At 37.7% G+C, this 18,261-nt stretch overlaps 1 protein-coding gene across 1 annotated transcript in view; it reads right to left on the bottom strand.

Annotated features, from left to right (window-relative positions):
• The window catches only part of WDR70 (WD repeat domain 70), a 308,191-nt gene that overhangs the window by 12,308 nt on the left and 277,622 nt on the right, over positions 1–18,261 (bottom strand). Inside the window, exons 14-17 of the mRNA XM_041749114.1 lie at positions 17,740–17,840; positions 15,970–16,049; positions 13,871–13,987; positions 11,202–11,364 (exon numbers count right to left, since the gene is read on the bottom strand). Of these exons, the coding sequence (XP_041605048.1) occupies positions 11,202–11,364; positions 13,871–13,987; positions 15,970–16,049; positions 17,740–17,840 (461 nt within the window). The remainder of the gene's footprint in view (positions 1–11,201; positions 11,365–13,870; positions 13,988–15,969; positions 16,050–17,739; positions 17,841–18,261) is intronic.

Here is an 18,261-nt window from a genome sequence, read left to right as displayed (position 1 = left end):
AAATCTTCATTTCATCACTGACAGAAGTCAATTGCAGTGAAGAAAAACAACCAGACACACATTCTCGATTACAGTGACCTTTACGAAAAGATCCTTTTAAATATTAGCTTCCCTTTCGAACACTTTGCCACTTGGCAGTAAATAGTATACTCTAGCAGGTGAACACAGGAGAAATAGCACTGCCATTCTGGCTAACAAATCACATGCCACAGACAGTGCCATGAACTTAGTTAGTATGCAATAAATGGAAGGTGACAAAATTGGGTGGAAGGAAGGAGATGAGAGGAAAATGCAGCAGCAGAAGGGTATGTATTAACAGAGAGCACAGACCTCGGAAAAGCTCATTAGAGTAGGGATCAAGAGAGCTAAAGTACATTTCTAGTTGCAATCACTGTCAATTGCAAGCTTTGGTCTCCTCACATGTAGGGAAAAAGACATGATAGTATCTGTTCTATTTGCAGAGCTAACATTTAAGCTAGCACATTATTCAACTGTAAATAACTAAATTACCTACAATGCAGGAAAATATCATTTGTTAATGCTCACCAAAAAAACAAAAAGAAATTCCACTTTAATTAATTCTATTTACAGAAAGCTGAAAATCTGGATGAATGATTTCCCAAGAAAATATTAGCTACTGAGCAGATTCACAAGAATTGGAAAATCCAAATAGAGTATTTACTGGGGGGGGGGGGGGGGGGATGGAAAAGAAAGAGAGAAACTAAGAAATTACTATTTACCCTCCCCTCCAGAAAAGCAACAGGTTTTGATAGTTTCACAAGTGAATTCTATCAAATCTTTTCAAAGTAGATAAATTTAATGATATTCAAAATAGCCCGAGAGAATGTATACGGAAAAGCATGCAAAATTTTTACAAAGCCAGTCTGACAGAGGACAAAGAATAAACCATAACTATGTGAGCGTCATATTAAAGATACAAGGATAATTCAATAATATATAATTATTGATATAAGGAAATTCAGTAATATACTTCATGATATTCATTTATCAAAGAAGAAAAGTCATATGATCACTTTCACAGAAATACAATAAACAAATCCAGTAAAATTTCAGAATCTATTTCATCTATTTCAGAAGAACATGCCTCTTGATCTTTGTATGGTGTTTTCTTTGCATAGGATGCTCTTCCCTTGGTATCTATACGGCTCACTCTCTCATTTCATCCAAGTCAAAAATCACTTAGCAGAGGTTTTACCCCATCACCATATTTTAAAAATCCTCTTACCTCTATTTTAGTTTTATTCTTTGCACTAGCTACCATCTAAAATTTATGGGTTTCTTTATTTTTTTTTAAAGATTTTATTTATTTATTTATTCATGATAGACAGAGAGAGAGAGAAGCAGGCTCCATGCTGGGAACCCGATGCGGGACTTGATCCTGGGACTCCAGGATTGCACCCTGGGCCAAAGGCAGGCGCCAAACCACTGAGCCACCCAGGGATCCCCTATGGGTTTATTTATTGCCTGTCTCTGCCTACTTGAATATAAGCTCCATAAAAACTACTGTATCCTCATAATCTAGAACAATACCTGACATATGGAAGGTGTTTAATAAATCTTTATTGAATAGACAAATAGAAGAGAAAGATATGGATTCATCCTTAACATCTTGTATGTATGAGTTTTCAAAAATTATGCTTTATGGATAAATATTAAATTGAATATGAAATTGCCAATATTTGCCCTTTTTCACCTACAAAAGGGCAATTACATAATTTAACCTAACAGAGTCACTCCTTTATTTTATTTATTTGTTTATTTATTTTTAAAGATTTCACCTATTTATTCATGACAGACACAGAGAGAGAGAGAGGCAGAGACATAGGCAGAGGGAAAAGCAGGATCCATGCAGGGAGCCTGACGTGGGACTCGATCCCGGTCTCCAGGATCACACCCCGGGCTAAAGGTGGCACTAAACTGCTGGGCCGCCGGGGCTGCCCAGAGTCACTCCTTTAAGGTTCAAATTAAGAAAAAGTTATGTGGGATCATATTATTTAATATTGTTCTGGTAGTATTAACACAATTAGATAACTAGTACAAAAATTGGGTAACATCTGTTCATGATAAAAACTTTCAACAAAGTGGGATTAGAGGGAACACACCTCAACATTATAAAGGCCATCTGTGAAAAACCCACAGCTAACATCACATTCAGTGGCGAAAACTGAGTTTTCTCTCTAAAATCAGGAATAAGACAAAGATATCCACTCTTGCCACTTTTACTCAACATAGTACTAGAAGTCCTAGCCACAAAAAGAAATGAGCCATTCATACTGGTATAGAAGTTAAACCATCATGATTGGCAGATGACATGATACTTACATTAAAAAAAAAAAACCCCTAAAGACTCCACCAAAAAAGTACTAGAATAAATGAATTCAGTAGAGTTGCAGTATACAAAATTAATATCTAGAAATCAGTAGTGTTTCTATACACTAATAATAAAGTGCAGTAAGAGAAATTAAGGAAACAATACTACTTACAATTGTACCAAAAAGAATAAAATACCTAGAAATAAATTTAACCAAAGAGGTGAAAGACTATACTCTGAAACACTGATGAAAGAAACTGAAGCCACAAACAAAGGGAAAGATACTCCATGCTCATGGATTGGAAGAACAAGCATTATTAAAAATGTCCATATTGGGGATCCCTGGGTGGCTCAGTGGTTTAGCGCCTGCCATTGGCTCAGGGCGTGATCCTGGAGTCCCGGGATTGAGTCCCACATCGGGCTCCCTGCATAGAACCTGCTTCTCCCTCTGCCTGTGTTTCTACCAGTCTCTCTTCCTCTCTCTAATGAATGAATAAATAAAATCTTTTTTTTTTTAAATTTTATTTATTTATGATAGTCACACAGAGAGAGAGAGGCAGAGACACAGGCAGAGGGAGAAGCAGGCTCCATACACCGGGAGTCCGATGTGGGATTCGATCCCGGGTCTCCAGGATCGCGCCCTGGGCCAAAGACAGGCGCTAAACCGCTGCGCCACCCAGGGATCCCAATAAATAAAATCTTTAAAAAAATGTTCATATTACTCAAAGCAATCTACAGGTCCAATGCAATCCCTATCAAAATACCAACAACATTTTTCACAAATCTAGAACAAATAATTTTAAAATTTGTATGGAACCACAAAAGATCCTGAATTCCCAAATCAACTCTGAGAAAAAAGAACAAAGCTGGAGGTATCATAATACCAGATTTTAAGATATACTACAAAGCTGTAGTAACCAAAACAGTATATTACTGGCACAAAAATAAACATAGGTCAACAGAACAGAACAGAATAGAGAGCCTTGAAATAAACCTACACTTTAATGCTCAATCAATGACAAAGGAGGCAAGAATATACATTGGGGAAAAGACAGTGTCTTCAATAAATTGTGCTGAGAAAACTGGACAGCTACACGCAAAAAAAAGGGAAACTGGACCCCTTTCTCACACCATACACACACACACAAAACCCCTCAAAATGCATTAAAGACCTAAATGTGAGACCTGAAAGCACAAATATAGGCAGTAATAGAGAATAGAGAATATAGGCAGTAATTTCTCTGACATTGGCATTACAGCACTTTTTGAGATGTGTCTCCTGAGGCAAGGGAAACGAAAACAAAAATAAATGAGTGGGACTACATGAAAATAAAAAGCTTGTGCACAGCAAAGGAAACCATCAACAAAACTAAATGGCAACCTACTGAATAGAAGGTATCTGCAAATGACATATCCAATTAGGGGTTAATATTCAAAAAAACGTAGAGAACTTACACTATTCAACACCAACCACCTCTGCCCCAACTGTCTGATTAAAGAATGGGCAGTGGACCTGAATAGACATTTTATGTAGAAGACATACAGTATACAGACATAATCATTAGGGAAATGCAACTCAAAACCACAATGAGTTATCACCTCATACCTTTCAGAATGACCTAAATCAAACACAGAAGAAACAAGCTGGCATGGATGTAGAGAAGAAGAAGCCTTCCTACACTGTTGGTGGGAATGTAAATTGGTACAGCCTTGTGAAAAATAGTATGGAGATTCCTCAAAAAAATAAAAATAGAAATGTACAATCCAATAATTCCACTATTGGGTAATTTACCCAAAGTAACAAAAACACTAATTTGAAATTATAAATGCACTCCTATATTTATTGCAGCATTAATTACAATAGTCAAGATGTGAAGCAACCTAAGTGCCTATCAATAGACAAATGAGTAAGAAAGTTGTCAGATATATACACACACAGTGAAGTATTACAAAGCCAAAACAAAACAAAACAAAACAAAAAAAGGATAAGCTCATAGCATTTGAGACAACATGGATGGCCCTGGATGGTATTATGCTAAGTGACCTAAGTTAGTAAGAGAAAGAAATACTGTATGATTGCACTCACCAATGGTATCTAAAAAAATCCCCAAAACAAAAAAAATCCTACAATGAACAAACAAAAAACAGAATCAGACCTGTAAATACAGAAAACAAACTATGGTTGCCACAGGGAAGGAGGTGGGGAGTTGGGGAAAATGGGTGATACAGGGAGTGGGAGATACAGGCTTCCAGTTATGGACTGAATACATCGCCAGAATAAAAGGCACAGCATAAGGGATATAGTCAATGATACTGTAACAGGACAGATGGGAACTACACTTGTGGTGAACAGAGCATAATGTATAAACTTGTCAAATCACTAAGTTGCACAGCTGAAAGTAATATAACATTCTGTGTCCTCTAAACTCAAATAAAAAAAATTTAATTAAAAAAATAAATTTAAAAAATTGTTAAGAATGAGGTAATCTTACCATTACCATTATTTGCATATGATATAATTTTATGCCTGGAAACAACAAGCAAACTGAGTGAAAAAGTATTGAAAACAATAGGAAAACAAGATAAATAGCTGTATATAAAACAAATACCAATATATACATTGCAGTACATATATATGTGGCCACAGAGCATTTCCATATACACAAGAGTTATAAACTCAGCAGAAAATTCAATTTACAATGACACAAAAAGATAAAATAACTAGAAACAAAATTAAAAGAGAATGTGAAAGATCTATATAAAGAAAACTTAAAAATACTACTGAGAGATAGACGTGATTGAATAGAAAGACATACCCTGCCCTTGGTTTAAAAGAACCAATACTGTAAAACTCTGTCTAAATTAATATGCACATCAACTCACTTCCAATACAAATATCACCAAGAATTGGGGAGGGGGCAGGTGGTTACTCTGATAGCTTAAAGTCATGGAAACCTACAAAAATATAAAAATTTTAATAAGAAGAATGAGAACAGGCAGTCTTTCAACAATGAAAACAGTCTGATACTTCCACTTGAATAGACCAAATAATAGAGCAGAAGAGAAAGCCCAGAAATGGGCCAAAATTCATATGGAAGTGTAGTGTGTAATGATGTGATTTCGATTCAATAAGGAAAACTAGATTATCCAATTAAAAAGTGTTACAGGAACTGGATAACCAACAGGAAAAAATTAAATTGGAGCTCTACTGTGGTAGGCTGAAATATCCACCTTAAATCCCTGGAAGCTGTAAATATTACCTTTTTGGAAAAAAGTCTTTGTAGATGTGACTAAGGATTTTAAGATGAGGCGATAATCCTGATTATCCTGGTGGGCCCCAAATGACATCATGAGTATGCTTGTAAGAGAGAAGAGGAGACCAACACAAAGCACAGGGCAAAGTGAGCACTGAGAAGAGACTGGGATAATGTGACTCTGAGCCAAGCTAGCAGGCAACCTCCAGAAGCTAGAAGAGGCCTGGAACAGAGCTTCCCCTAGAGCCTCTGTATAGAGTGTGCCTCCAATGACAGACTTCTGGCCTCCAGAACTATGAGAATTTGTTTCTGTTTTACAGGCCACCACGTCTGAGGTAATTGGTTACAGTGGCCACAGGAAATGAATATACCCTTCTCACTCCCTTCACTAAAATAATTTCAGGTGAATAAAAGATTTAACTCAAAAAAAAAAAAAAAGTATTAATAATGGAAAGAAGGGAGAATTTGAAGAATTATCTTGAATGTGAAGGCTTTCTTAACTAAAACAAAACCCAAGAAGAAAAAAATTCCTAAATCTGCTTATGTTAAAATACATTTGATAGCAAACTGCTCCAAATAAATTTGTGTGCGTTTACATGCAAAGTAAATTACTGAGGTATCTCCATAAATACTGAAATGATACTGCTGATTATTGGGTGATATTAACAATGTATAATTTATGGGAAAGTGTCAAAGACCTTATTTACCATTGAAGAAAGTGAGACAATGAGAATATAACTTTTAGAACTTACTGGATAGTAGGTCCTTGCTAGAACCCAGGCCAGGAAGCTGGCCTTAGAATTTCCAGGCTATTGTTTTAACTTCTAACAACTAAAACTTCTTTCATCTTTTGATGAAAGATCTATCTTTAATATCATATGTAATTTTCATGTCTGAGATTTTAAGAAATACATGCACATAGTGAAAAAAATCCAGCAGTGCTATCAGGCAGACTATGGAACTTGGAAAGCCCCTTTCATTTCACCCCCTCCACCCAACCCCAGCACCCTGCCCATCATCTCATTCCTGCTCCTTTGTTCTCCTACTTAAAAGATACCTACCGCCCACATTTCTTGTATTTCCTCCCAGAGGGAGTCATGTATAAATGATCAGATATGTGTGTAGTTACATCCACTGTTTAAAAACATAAGTATGCAGACAGCATGTTTTTATAAGCTGGTTTCTGTTTTTGCTTGTTGGTTGGTTGTTTTACTGGAGATTAGGACATATCCATCCATATGTATCTAGCTGATTCTTTATGCTTTCTTGTTATCTTCAATTGTATAGATATGATATACTTTTCTAAAACAATATCCCATTGAAGGATATTTACATTTGTTCTCAGTCTTTTGCTTTCATAAATAACGCTGAACTTAGTATCTTTGGACATACATATTTGCCACATGTGCAAAACTTCTGGACACAGAATTGCCAAGTCAAAGGGTATTTGCATTTTAAATTTGAGTAGATAGTGCCAAAGTTTTCTCCAAATGATGTTCACTATGTTCAGCAAATTTTAAAACATGGCTCTGTTGATTCTTCTCTCCCCAGCTATTTTTTTTGTATGTTTCTAAATAAGTTTCTTTGAGCATAAAAAAAAAAAAACCCTAATAGTACTAGAAAATAATGACTCCGTCAAAAACAGAAGTGTCAACAGAGGCATAATCTATAAGCTTATCTGACTGCCAATGATGTGTTGACATCCATTAGCTTATACACACACAAATTCTATACAAAAAAAAGGCTAAATGCACACTATTTAGCTGGCCAGCCTTGATATGACCCTCTTAGCTGTTGTAGTATTATCCAACTAATTGTTCAGAGATGTTCCATCTGTACTATCTGGTTATTAGTATACATTGTGAAAAACCACCACTGATATTACATAGTCAAGTCTGTTCTGCTACAGCATGTACAGCAGAGGATGCAATGCTCCTCCCAAGAAGCCCACAAATCTCTTTAGCATTTTTTTTTCTCTTTAGTATTTTTGTGTGGGGTGCTTTCACTCACAACAGCAGGACCTATCCCTTTGTCAGAGGGCAGTTTCCTAAAGTCCTGGGAAACTGGAAGTACCTGGGAATGTCTCCCCCCACCCTATCTCCAGCCATTAGCAAGGATCAATAGATAACTGGAGTATAAGTACTCCAGTTACCATGCCTGTGACCAGGGTCTCCAGGGTTACCTTGCAGAATGAGCCGAAGTGGCCATCTCTGAAACTTTGCTTGATATGCCCTTACTTGGCTTCAATACTTCTCCACTCTCCTATTGGTTTCTCTATGGATGCTTTCTAATAAACACCTTTATATGAATCTTTTTCTCAGGATCTACTTCTAAGAAACCCAAGCTAAAACAATGTGTTTTTCTTTTATGCAAAGGAGCTCATAATGATTAGCAGGCAAGGAACTGATACTGGTATAAGATGTATGTTGAGTTGGTTCGTAATTGATTTTTTTCCAGCATATTAATGTTCTGAAAAGTGATCAAGGTCCAGCTCTTTCATAATTTAAGAGAAAAGTTTAATAATATATGAAGACATCAAGAAAAAACTTGAATACACCTCTTACAAAAACACATATGCATAAGTTTATGTACTATAGCAATGTCAGCAACTGCAAAATACCAGAACAACCTAAATATCCACTCACAAGAGAGTGGCTGAATAAATGATGATACTTCCATAAATGAAGTACTATGCAGCAGTGAAAAAGAATGAGAGGGAGCTCTATGAACCGATGTAGATGATTTCCAGGACATAATCCTAAGTGAAAAAAAAAAAAAAAAAAAAAAGCAAGGCCTAGAAGGGCATTTATATTATACTATCCTTCATGTAAGAAAAGAGAGGGTAGAAGAAAATACAAATCTGTTCTCTTGTGCAAGAACCTACAGGAAAGTGAACCAGAAACTAAAGAGATAGGCTGCCTATGAGGGAGAACATGGAAGGGGCTGAGAGAAGCAGGGTATGCGAATGAGGGAACAGAGAGGAAAAGCAAGTCTTTTTTAAGGCTCTGGCTCCTAACACTAGATTAATACTTTGCACACCCTACACACACCTCCCAAATAAACAGAACATAGGGGGAAACCAAAAAAGGAATGCATACTAATAAATGGTCCTAACTGCATTTCAAATGAATTACATAACCACTCTGACAAGAGTGGAAAAGAAAATCTCTTTTCCAAGTAACTATGAAAAACAACCTCTTGACTGGATACTGTAAGGCTAAAAGGATGGGGGAAAACTACATGAATGCAGTTAGGGAAATCCTGGTTAGAGAAAATGTTTCTCACAGGTGTATGGATCAGCAATTCTGAAACGATACGTATACTAGAATTGAACAAATAAGTAAATATTCTGTTAGTAATGAGAACTAGGTTTTTCATTATTGGAGAAAGAAGTTAAAAACACAGGAAGAAGAAAGGTAAAATGAAACAGGCATAGGATTGAAATCAAAGGCATCGGTATAAAAAAAAAAAAAACAAAAAAAAAAAAACAAAGGCATCGGTATAAACTCAGTTTTTAAAATATAAATGCAGAGGTGTGTGTGTGTATACATGTACGTGTGTATACATGTACGTGTGTATACATGTACGTGTGTGTGTTTCATAGGTTAGCATATATATATATATATGTTCTGATTTTGTTTCTGTTTTTTTGTTCATTTCTGTTCTTAGTTTTATATTTCTGATTCAAAGTTGTTGCTTTTTTTCATATCTCCAAATATTGGTTTGAGGATGTTTTATTTCATTTTGAGTGTTGTTGTGTTCATTTTTTTCTGAGTTATGTTTTTTGGGTGAGGGAGGGGAAGATTTCCACCACTTGAAATGTTCTGATTCACTTCTTTTCCTATAGTAGTTCTGTCTATGTGTAGTCCATTCTTTCCTGTTTGTATTCACTTCATGGTCAAGAGTTCTGGATTCAAGAACACTTCTAAGTTTACTTTCTCTTTCAGAAAAAGAATATATATATTTTTCCAAGTTTTGTCAGCTAAAAAGACCTAGGAGGATCTAGAAGCAATGACACTTCAGTAGCAATAAGCACATCTAGTACCAGCGTCTTGGTTTTTAAACATTGTTCTCAAACAAAAGGAACCTAAAAAAAGAAGTAGTTGATTCCAGGACCGGGGGAAGAAAAGCAAAGATGACTCTAGCATATCTTGTAGTATCAGAATGTAAGGAAGTGCTCAAAAAAATAGAGGGACTCGTCGAAAGAGGACAGGAGTTACTCCAAAGGAGATTTTCTTGGCCAAAGCTGGAACAATTTGAGCAAAAAACTAAATAATGATAATACTGGATTTTTAACCCATAAATAAAGTATTTGAAAGTACATATTGATATAAAAAATACTTAAAAAAAAGGAAAGTTAGGAGAAGGAACGATTCTTTCAGTAGAATTCCAATTAATAAATGTGGAAGAAGGAAACAGAAAATCACCATTAGGCAAACATCACAGTAGTAACTGCAGCAGGCAAACTACCCATGGATAATAAGATTAGAAGTTTGAGGAGGGACAGAATTTATAGTCATAAAAGATACCACCCCAAAATAATTTATTAACTCAAAAGGAATGACAGTGACTCTACAGTGGAGAAACTTGGCAGACATGACCTTAACCAAGGATCAAGGTCAGCATCACCAGTAATAAGACATATTGACATGACATCCTTGATGTGATGCACCAGAAAGGAGACAGCATTAGTTCTGTGTATTTCTTGTCAAAAATGCATAGTTTTGTTCCAGTCATGAGAAATATCAAACAAGCCCAAACTGAGAGAAGTGTACAAAATAACAGAAAAGTGTTCTTCAGTGAACAGTGTCAGGTCATGAAAGACAAGAAAGTGTGAGAAACTGTTAGGACTGGATGAGACTAAGGAGAAGCAACGACTAAATGTAAAGTGTGATCCTGGACAGGAACCTGGAACAGAGAAAGGATAAACTGGGGAAATTCAATTAAGGTCTGTAGCTTCATCAACAATATTGTAGCAGTGTTAAATTCCTGGGCTTGCTAAATAATTGTACTGTGGTTATGTATGGTGTTAACCTTAGGGGAAGTTAGATGAAGAGTGTACATGAACTCTGTACTGTTTTGCAATTTTTCTGTAAGTCTAAAATTGGTTTAAAATGAAAACTTAAGAATCCAACAATTTTACACTACCTTTCTCTAGTGTAAATGTTCTTGGTTTAGAGGCTTTAGGAACCATTATATGTTCATCCACACTGAGCTATTTGAGGGAATCTGAGCAGGCAGGCTCTACTTTGCCTATGTACATGTTACTTCCAAACACAGCTCTGCAAATAAAAAGCATGCCTTAATGACAGACCTACAAACTGCTCCCTTTTATCTGCTTTTAACCCTCTTCAACTAAGATAACACAGGGTTGTGTTTTTCCTTTTTTAATCAGAGAAGAATGGGCTTTACATAATGGGCTTACAATAGGCCATAACTGATGGAATTGACCTACTTTAAAAATTTACCATTGTAGAGTCCTATGACTATGAGTACTTGTCTCAAGAATAAAACAAGAAATGGGGAGTTAGAATCTCAAAGCAGCCATTGTTACATTATTTCTAATTCACTAAACATAATAATTTTTTTCTATTTTTAAAAGGCTGTTTTCTTACTTAGAATATGCTGGAGAAACCCAATATGGGTTGTCTTCAGCTGCTTTAGCATGCCGCAGAATGGCTTCTCGGGGATTACTGTCATCAGTTTTGTCCAAAGCAATGTTCTTCACAATGTATGATGACAGTGTGCCTCCATGGGTTCCAACCCGGCCCCCACGACCTGTTTCAAAGGGGAAAAAAAAATCAGAACTAGAATGAGCACAATAATATATAAGTATTCCTTTTATGTACTATACTTATATGAAAAGGTTGAGAATCCCTCAGTGCTGGCTTCCAAGGTGGCAGGTTAAATGAGTAACAGAGTGAGGCCAGAGCTTCAAGTTTACTGGATTTTTATCATTCCCTATGGAATCAAGGGTTTGAGCACTCTGGAGCTTATTCAGACCTTGGCTTGAAGCACACAAATCTCAGGAGTAACTTCAGTATCATCTCTTCAGGTTTCCTTTACAATCATCACAACTGAAGTAGGAAATCATCAAACCTTAACTTCCCTATAACATTTTTAAATAGAAAGAGATGGGTTTTTTATGTCTTAGCTGTTTATTTATTTATTTTTTATTTATTTTTTTTTTTTTAGCTGTTTAATCTACATAGTGGTACCAATGCAAGGAGGAATTACAAATACTTTGCCACGTATAAGCCTTGAAAAGATTCCTTAGGCATTATAATTTGAAATTCAGTTAATAAAAATAACCAATATTAGGGCACCTGGTGGCTTAGTTGGTTAAACAGCTGAGTCTTGATTTTGGTTCAGGTCATGACCTCAGGGTCCTGGGATGAAGTGCTTGCTCTCTCTCTCTCTCTCTCTCTCAAATAAATCTTAAAAAAAAAAAATTAACCTGTATTTGTTAAATGTCTATCTTAGCTTTAAACATATCTTAGGGATTGCCATCTTCCAAGTACCTTGTAGAAGAAAAAAACAAATGAGTTGAATACCCTGATTCACATTATTTTACAGTACTGGAACCGCTCTAGTAGACAGAAAGCTTTGTAAGGGCAGGGGTTCGCTCCGTGATGGATCCCCGCAGCTAGCCTGGTGCCTAATACTCAAAAATGAATGACTTTTTAGGAAGATTTAAAACACACACATGTGAAGAGCCAAACTGTGCTGTAAGATTAATTCTATAAATCAAGATAAGAGGAAACTAAATAAGGTAGGAAATAATTAATTGTGAAACAATTTGTGTGGCCACTAACTATTATAGTTCTTAGAGGAAGGAGAGAGCTTTTCAGGCTGAGGTGGTTGGGGAGGTCTTTAAGGAGAGATGGATCCAATTTGGGAAAGCTTTGCAGGCAGAGGTCATTTTCAGAATGAGCAGAATGGTTTCAGAACAAAAATACAGAAAGAGGACAATTCAATGGGCATTTATGGGCAGGAGTGAACTGACAGTCACATCAGAAGATCAGAGTAGGAGAGAAGTGAGATGGAATGCTCAAAAGTGGGTTAGAGTCAGACTGCAGAGAACGATTCTCTGGAAATTCAAATGGACAGTGGGGAGCTTATAAGCCAGAGGAGCTGGAGATAAAAGCTGTATAGAAGATGGATGGAAGCAGGCTGGGAAGGAAAGAGAGCAACTTGAGATAAGGTGCCTAGTTAGAAGGGCTTTTCAATAATCTAGGTAAGAATATTATTTAGGAACTTTGATTAGAATGATGGCAGAGAAAATGAAAAAAAAAAAAGTTAAGATAGATATGTGAAATGTTTTCAAGGCTGAAGCAGCAGGCCAAATAGATGTAGGCTCAGGTTCAGGATGAATAAACAAGTCAAAAGCTACAGGCTTAGGAGCCTAGGAAAACGGAAACCACACAAGTAATAACTAGTAAAATGGGATCTAGTAAACCTATGTGTTATATAATAGTCAACACTGCCTCGCTTTCTTCTGGTCCTTCCTTCCTTCGTTTCTTTCTTCCTTCATTTCTTCGTTCGTTCCTTCCTTCCTTCCTGTCTTCTTTTGGGAGGAGGTGGTACCTACTTTCTTAAAAACTCTAAGGACTGTAAATCATCCTCTAGGGGAATGGGCAGCTCCATTTTATCAACACAGAATTAAATGATGGCCACTTTTCCCTTATGTGAAACCTAATCCAGATTGGATTCTGGTTAAAGTACCCAAATGTTGTATATGAAGCTAATATTGAGAGCAGTGGTTTTATTTATTTTTTTTTTTAAATTTTTATTTATTTACGAGAGTCACAGAGAGAGAGAGAGGCAGAGACACAGGCAGAGGGAGAAGCAGGCTCCATGCACCGGGAGCCCGACGTGGGACTCGATCCCGGGTCTCCAGGATCGCGCCCTGAGCCAAAGGCAAGCGCCAAACCGCTGCGCCACCCAGGGATCCCGAGAGCAGTGGTTTTAATATGAGTTCCAGGAGCCCTAGAGTTCCATCAAGGTCACCTAAAAGGGCTCAAGTTAGAGACCGAGCAGAAAGGACTCCAGGCTTTCTCTCTATGCACAGCAGCTCCATTTTTATCAGTTTTATGCACCAGGATTCTGCATCCTTAAGCAAAAAGTTCCAATGCTAAAAAGCAAATGTTTGAAAACCACTATGTGGCAAAATCTCTCAAAGACAAAGCAGCATCCAGGAGCAAAAGATCTTCCCAATTCTCTATCAGTGACCCCACCCTGCCCCTCCACCCCCTTTGCAGGTCACAAGCTAGATCACAGTCACCTGGGCCTGCTACAGGAGGTTCAGGTTTATGAGACTTCAGGGGATCCAGTCTGTCCTTCTCCAGCTGTTTCCTTGTACTCCGCTGGCGGGGCTCACGGAACATAGGCAAGGCATGAGCTACGAGAAGTCACATTTGAAAAATTTTATTATAATAATAACCCTTCCATCCAAAAACATAGCTGAAGCATGACTAACTTGAAGATGAAATGGAAGTCATAATGACAGCCTTCATCTAATAATAAAAGACAGTCTTACTGTAACCAATTAGCCAATTTTGTTTGAGACCAGACTTCATTGTTCACCTCTCCTGGCAACTAATGGCACTCAGGAAATACTGTCAAATAGTGTCACGGAAACATTGGTGAGGTTCCCCATCTCCCAAACCATGGGTAGCAGTTAAACTTAATTTCTGTGGTTTTGAAATGAAACATTTAATGGGACTGCTCCTTATTTTTTCTTACAGGACCGAAATGTGAATGATGCCAACAGCTTGCCTGTCAGCCCTGAAGTCTCCTCGGACGCCTCACAAACACTGGAATCACTTCACACGTTTCTGAAATGTGACCACCTCTCAGGAGGAGTTGACAACACTGAGTAACCGGAAGGGAGGAACACTTATCCCACTGAAACTGGGATAAAGGTTGCCCTGAGTGCACAGGGGTGCCTGAATCTCCTGGCACAGTGACTTGATGGAGACTTTTCCCTACTTCTATACAGGGGACAAAAGAATAAGAATAAAAGTAGTACTTGTCCAATTGCTATTAGTTGTTCACTCAATGTCAGAAATAAATTTTATAATTTAAAAGAATATATGAATGTAAAAGGGAAATAGTGATGTTCCACAGGAAAGCGAGAGGGTTTTTGAGGAAAAAAATTAAATAATAATCTTTTCTTTACCAAAAAAATGTATCAGAATAATTTCTTTGGATCCTTACATGCTGAGTAAAATCTCCTTTAAAAGATAAAACTTTTTTTCCAGGGGAGTGGGGTAAAGAAGGTAATGGATTAATAGGGGTTCAAAAGGAATTTATAATATGAATGACAGAAACATCTAAAATACCTCAGAAACTCTTCCAGTATCCTCCATCCCCGAGCACCAGCTGGGCTAGGACCATCTCACTCACCAGTAAAACCTGCCTGCCTTGAGTCAGGGGAGCTGTGAAACACAGCCACCCGTCATTCTATTGGGCAACACGACACAACAGTATTTTTAGGAGGGGGAAAAATAGCTTTTCACTTCAAACGACTGGAGGAATTTAAGTAGGCCGCATGTAATTACATGAGCTAGACTGGTTGTGACACTGACTTTTAACACTTCTGCTCTTGCAAAAAGTGTCATGGGATCTCCTTACTGATCATAAGCTCCAAGGGACTAGGTCTTACAGGAGACCCACCACCAGGGACAAAATCCCAGCAGTATAGCGCCCCCTGGGGCGCTAAAGTCCACAGGGTATCTGCTCATCACAACTGCTACTGCATCCAAGATGTCCTTCTTAGCTTCTACCTGTGACAGGTCTGAGGCTCTGGCTCTGGGAAACACAAATCTGCCAGGTTAAAACAAGGTTGTGTGACAAACCTGAGAGAAGCTGCTTATTCTGGTAAGATTTCTGGTACCCCAGGTAGTTCATTTTATGTCCAAATGTCTTTGGAACTACTGTCACAGAGTCTTGGAGGGAACTGAAGGAAACCCTTCACCTAGTCTCCTCACTCTCTTGATAAAGTTCAGTTGTTCAACATCACGCTGCAAGTCATTGGTAGAACTGGACAAATCCAGGTCTCCTGATTCCAAGACCAGCACTCTTTCTTGTTTATTCTTAGAACAGATTGTTATTCTTTAAAAGGCTGCTATGGAGTAATGCATTAAGCTCAAATAGGCTTTTCCCTTTTGGGTTGAAAGTTACATGAAATTACCCTGTCTCTGTGATGAGTTACAGAAGCTAAAGCGATTGGCTGTTACATGACTCACAGTCCTGTCTACATGGTATTGTGTAATATACGCCTGTACTCTGAAGACTTTTTCTGTCTCTAAAGCCATGAGATCAACACCACACTATAGTAGAAGGGAGAGAGATGATGGAGAGATCATGCTAACAACTTACGGGTGATGATGTAGTCCTGGGTTAGAGTCTCAGCTTGTTTCGCCTTCCGCTGGGTTTTAACCACACATAATTTTGCTCCCCTGGGGCACATAAAAGCACAGTATTTTCTTTACTTGGTCTTATAAACAGAAAGTCATGTCAAAAACATTAGATACTTTCAGGAACACACTCTGTGCACACCATCTTGCCAAGTCCTTGACTTTCTAAGGGATAGCAACAGATGGGGCCTTGGTGATAAGGGATTAAATTTATGGAAAGTAAGTCTGTCAGTCAGTGGTTACTACTGAGTAAAAGGATTGGAGAGGTAACGGGCAACAGAACATTAGTTTGAGAAATTTATAGAAATAGCTTAAAATTTAAGATCTCAGAAAGATACAAACAAAATTAACCAACCTTTTTACCCTGAAGGTCACAGGGTTCAAATTTTAGTTTATGTCTCAGATGAAAGCAACTTGGGTGGTCTACACCCCAACTGGCATTTGTCCACATCTCAAATATAAGAGTACAAGTGTCTGGAACTAAGTCGGCTTGGCAGTGCTGCCACGGGGCAACTGCCCAAGAATGTGTGGGATTAACCAAAAGTTTGATTATAACATTTCACTTCTCCTTAGCAATAATTAGCTATCCCTCTCAGGAGGAGCAAATACAAATACAAAAATTTCTTAAAGATTCCAAACATAGTAGCTTCCAAATGGGTGCTATCAAATGCGACTCATCGTTTTCTCAAATGAAACACTCTCTCATTCTAATTGCATTTTCAATTTCTTTATTAAAAAACAAACAAAATCCTATTTGTTCTTAAACAGCAAAAATTTTATTTTATAGGGCAAGGATTAAAACATTAGTCCACAAAGTTCCAAGGGAAAACAGCACTGTCTGCTTCTATTCATATCCAAATTATAGCAATGAATATTCATTGAGAGGATGAGTTTCCTTTCCTCAAAAAGGATGTGGGACCTCAAAATAGGTTTTGGCGGGGGGGTGGGGGGGTGGGGGGGGTGGGGGGGGGGGGGGGTGGGTCCTAATGAATTTAGCATGTGAATTTTAATATTAGCTAACCAAGGTTTACTCTAAAGGAAGAGCTAGTCAAGTACTGTATCTAAAAAGAGAAACAAAACTATCCTTTTTTGGGGTGGTGACAAATGTTCACCTTTGTGCCCAGAGAAAATGAAAATAATTGAGGAACTGATTGAGTCTCCAGTGAAATTTTCAGATTTTTTTTTTTTTTTTTTTAATTTTCAGATTTTTGAAACAAATTGGTATGTTAAAGTCTAGCATTTGGGGTGGGCATGGGGTCGGAAAGGAAATAAGTTGTGCTATCCCCTTCTGCTGGCAGAGAAGCACTCCAAAAATCCAAGCCACTACCTGATAAAAGCCCAAACAGAAAGGGAACAAAACAGACCAGCTATTTCCATTTCCTGTTGTTAGTCTTCTACTTTGTTAATCCCTTACATGTATCACTGCTAATGCCATGTCCAGGGTGGTATGCAAAGTGGGCAAGACTTTTTTCCCCTTTGCACTCAACATCTCAGCTAAAGAACTGCAAATCCCCAGGAAACTTTCACTTTGAATTCTGTATGGATCAAGGGCAATATCCAAATCCTCTTAAAAGTACAATACCAGGAGTTTGAGGCTTTACTCTGTGCCAGCTGCGTTTTCTAAAAGAGTGGATCTCCATCAAAGGGGGAAATAAATAAAAGCAGGGTGGGAAGAGAAGCCCTTCCCCCAGTTGTTGTCATCCATCTAAAACAGGCAATACTTATGAAATACCTCTGGCTCTTGTTGGGGTCATAATAGACTTTAGCCAATCCATTTCCAGTTCCTACCATGATTTGGTTCAGCTTTGGATGCCACAGGCAGCGGACTACACTCTGAAAAAGAAAGGCATGGTAATCAATTTAAGAAGCCAGATAAAAATTGGAAAAATCCTGCTGGTACTTTGATGACTATTTACTACACTAAGTATCATCTTGACAGGTACCTGTAATTTGTAGGACATTTTCCTCTAAACCACAAGGTTGTGTCCCTGAGGTTAAGTTCTATTCCATCACTTATTATATGTGTGATACTCTTTAAAATTGAAAAAGATGTTCCTTCCTGACACTGCTCCTCCCTTTTCCTGACAACCTAGCAACCACAAAGTTAGGCTTCCCCAGCTCCATTGCCATGTGAGGCTGGCATCTTGGAATGCTAAACCCGCATAACTCAGTTCTGCTTACCACTGAAGCAGATTTAGATCTCAGTGTTTCATGCTTTTATACACACAATATGTCCCTCTGGACAGCAGATTGA

Source organism: Vulpes lagopus, chromosome 3, assembly GCF_018345385.1.
Source record: "Vulpes lagopus strain Blue_001 chromosome 3, ASM1834538v1, whole genome shotgun sequence".
Lineage (NCBI taxonomy): Eukaryota > Metazoa > Chordata > Mammalia > Carnivora > Canidae > Vulpes > Vulpes lagopus.
Note: the sequence above shows the minus strand (reverse complement) of the source record. Positions and strands in the feature narration are given on the sequence as shown.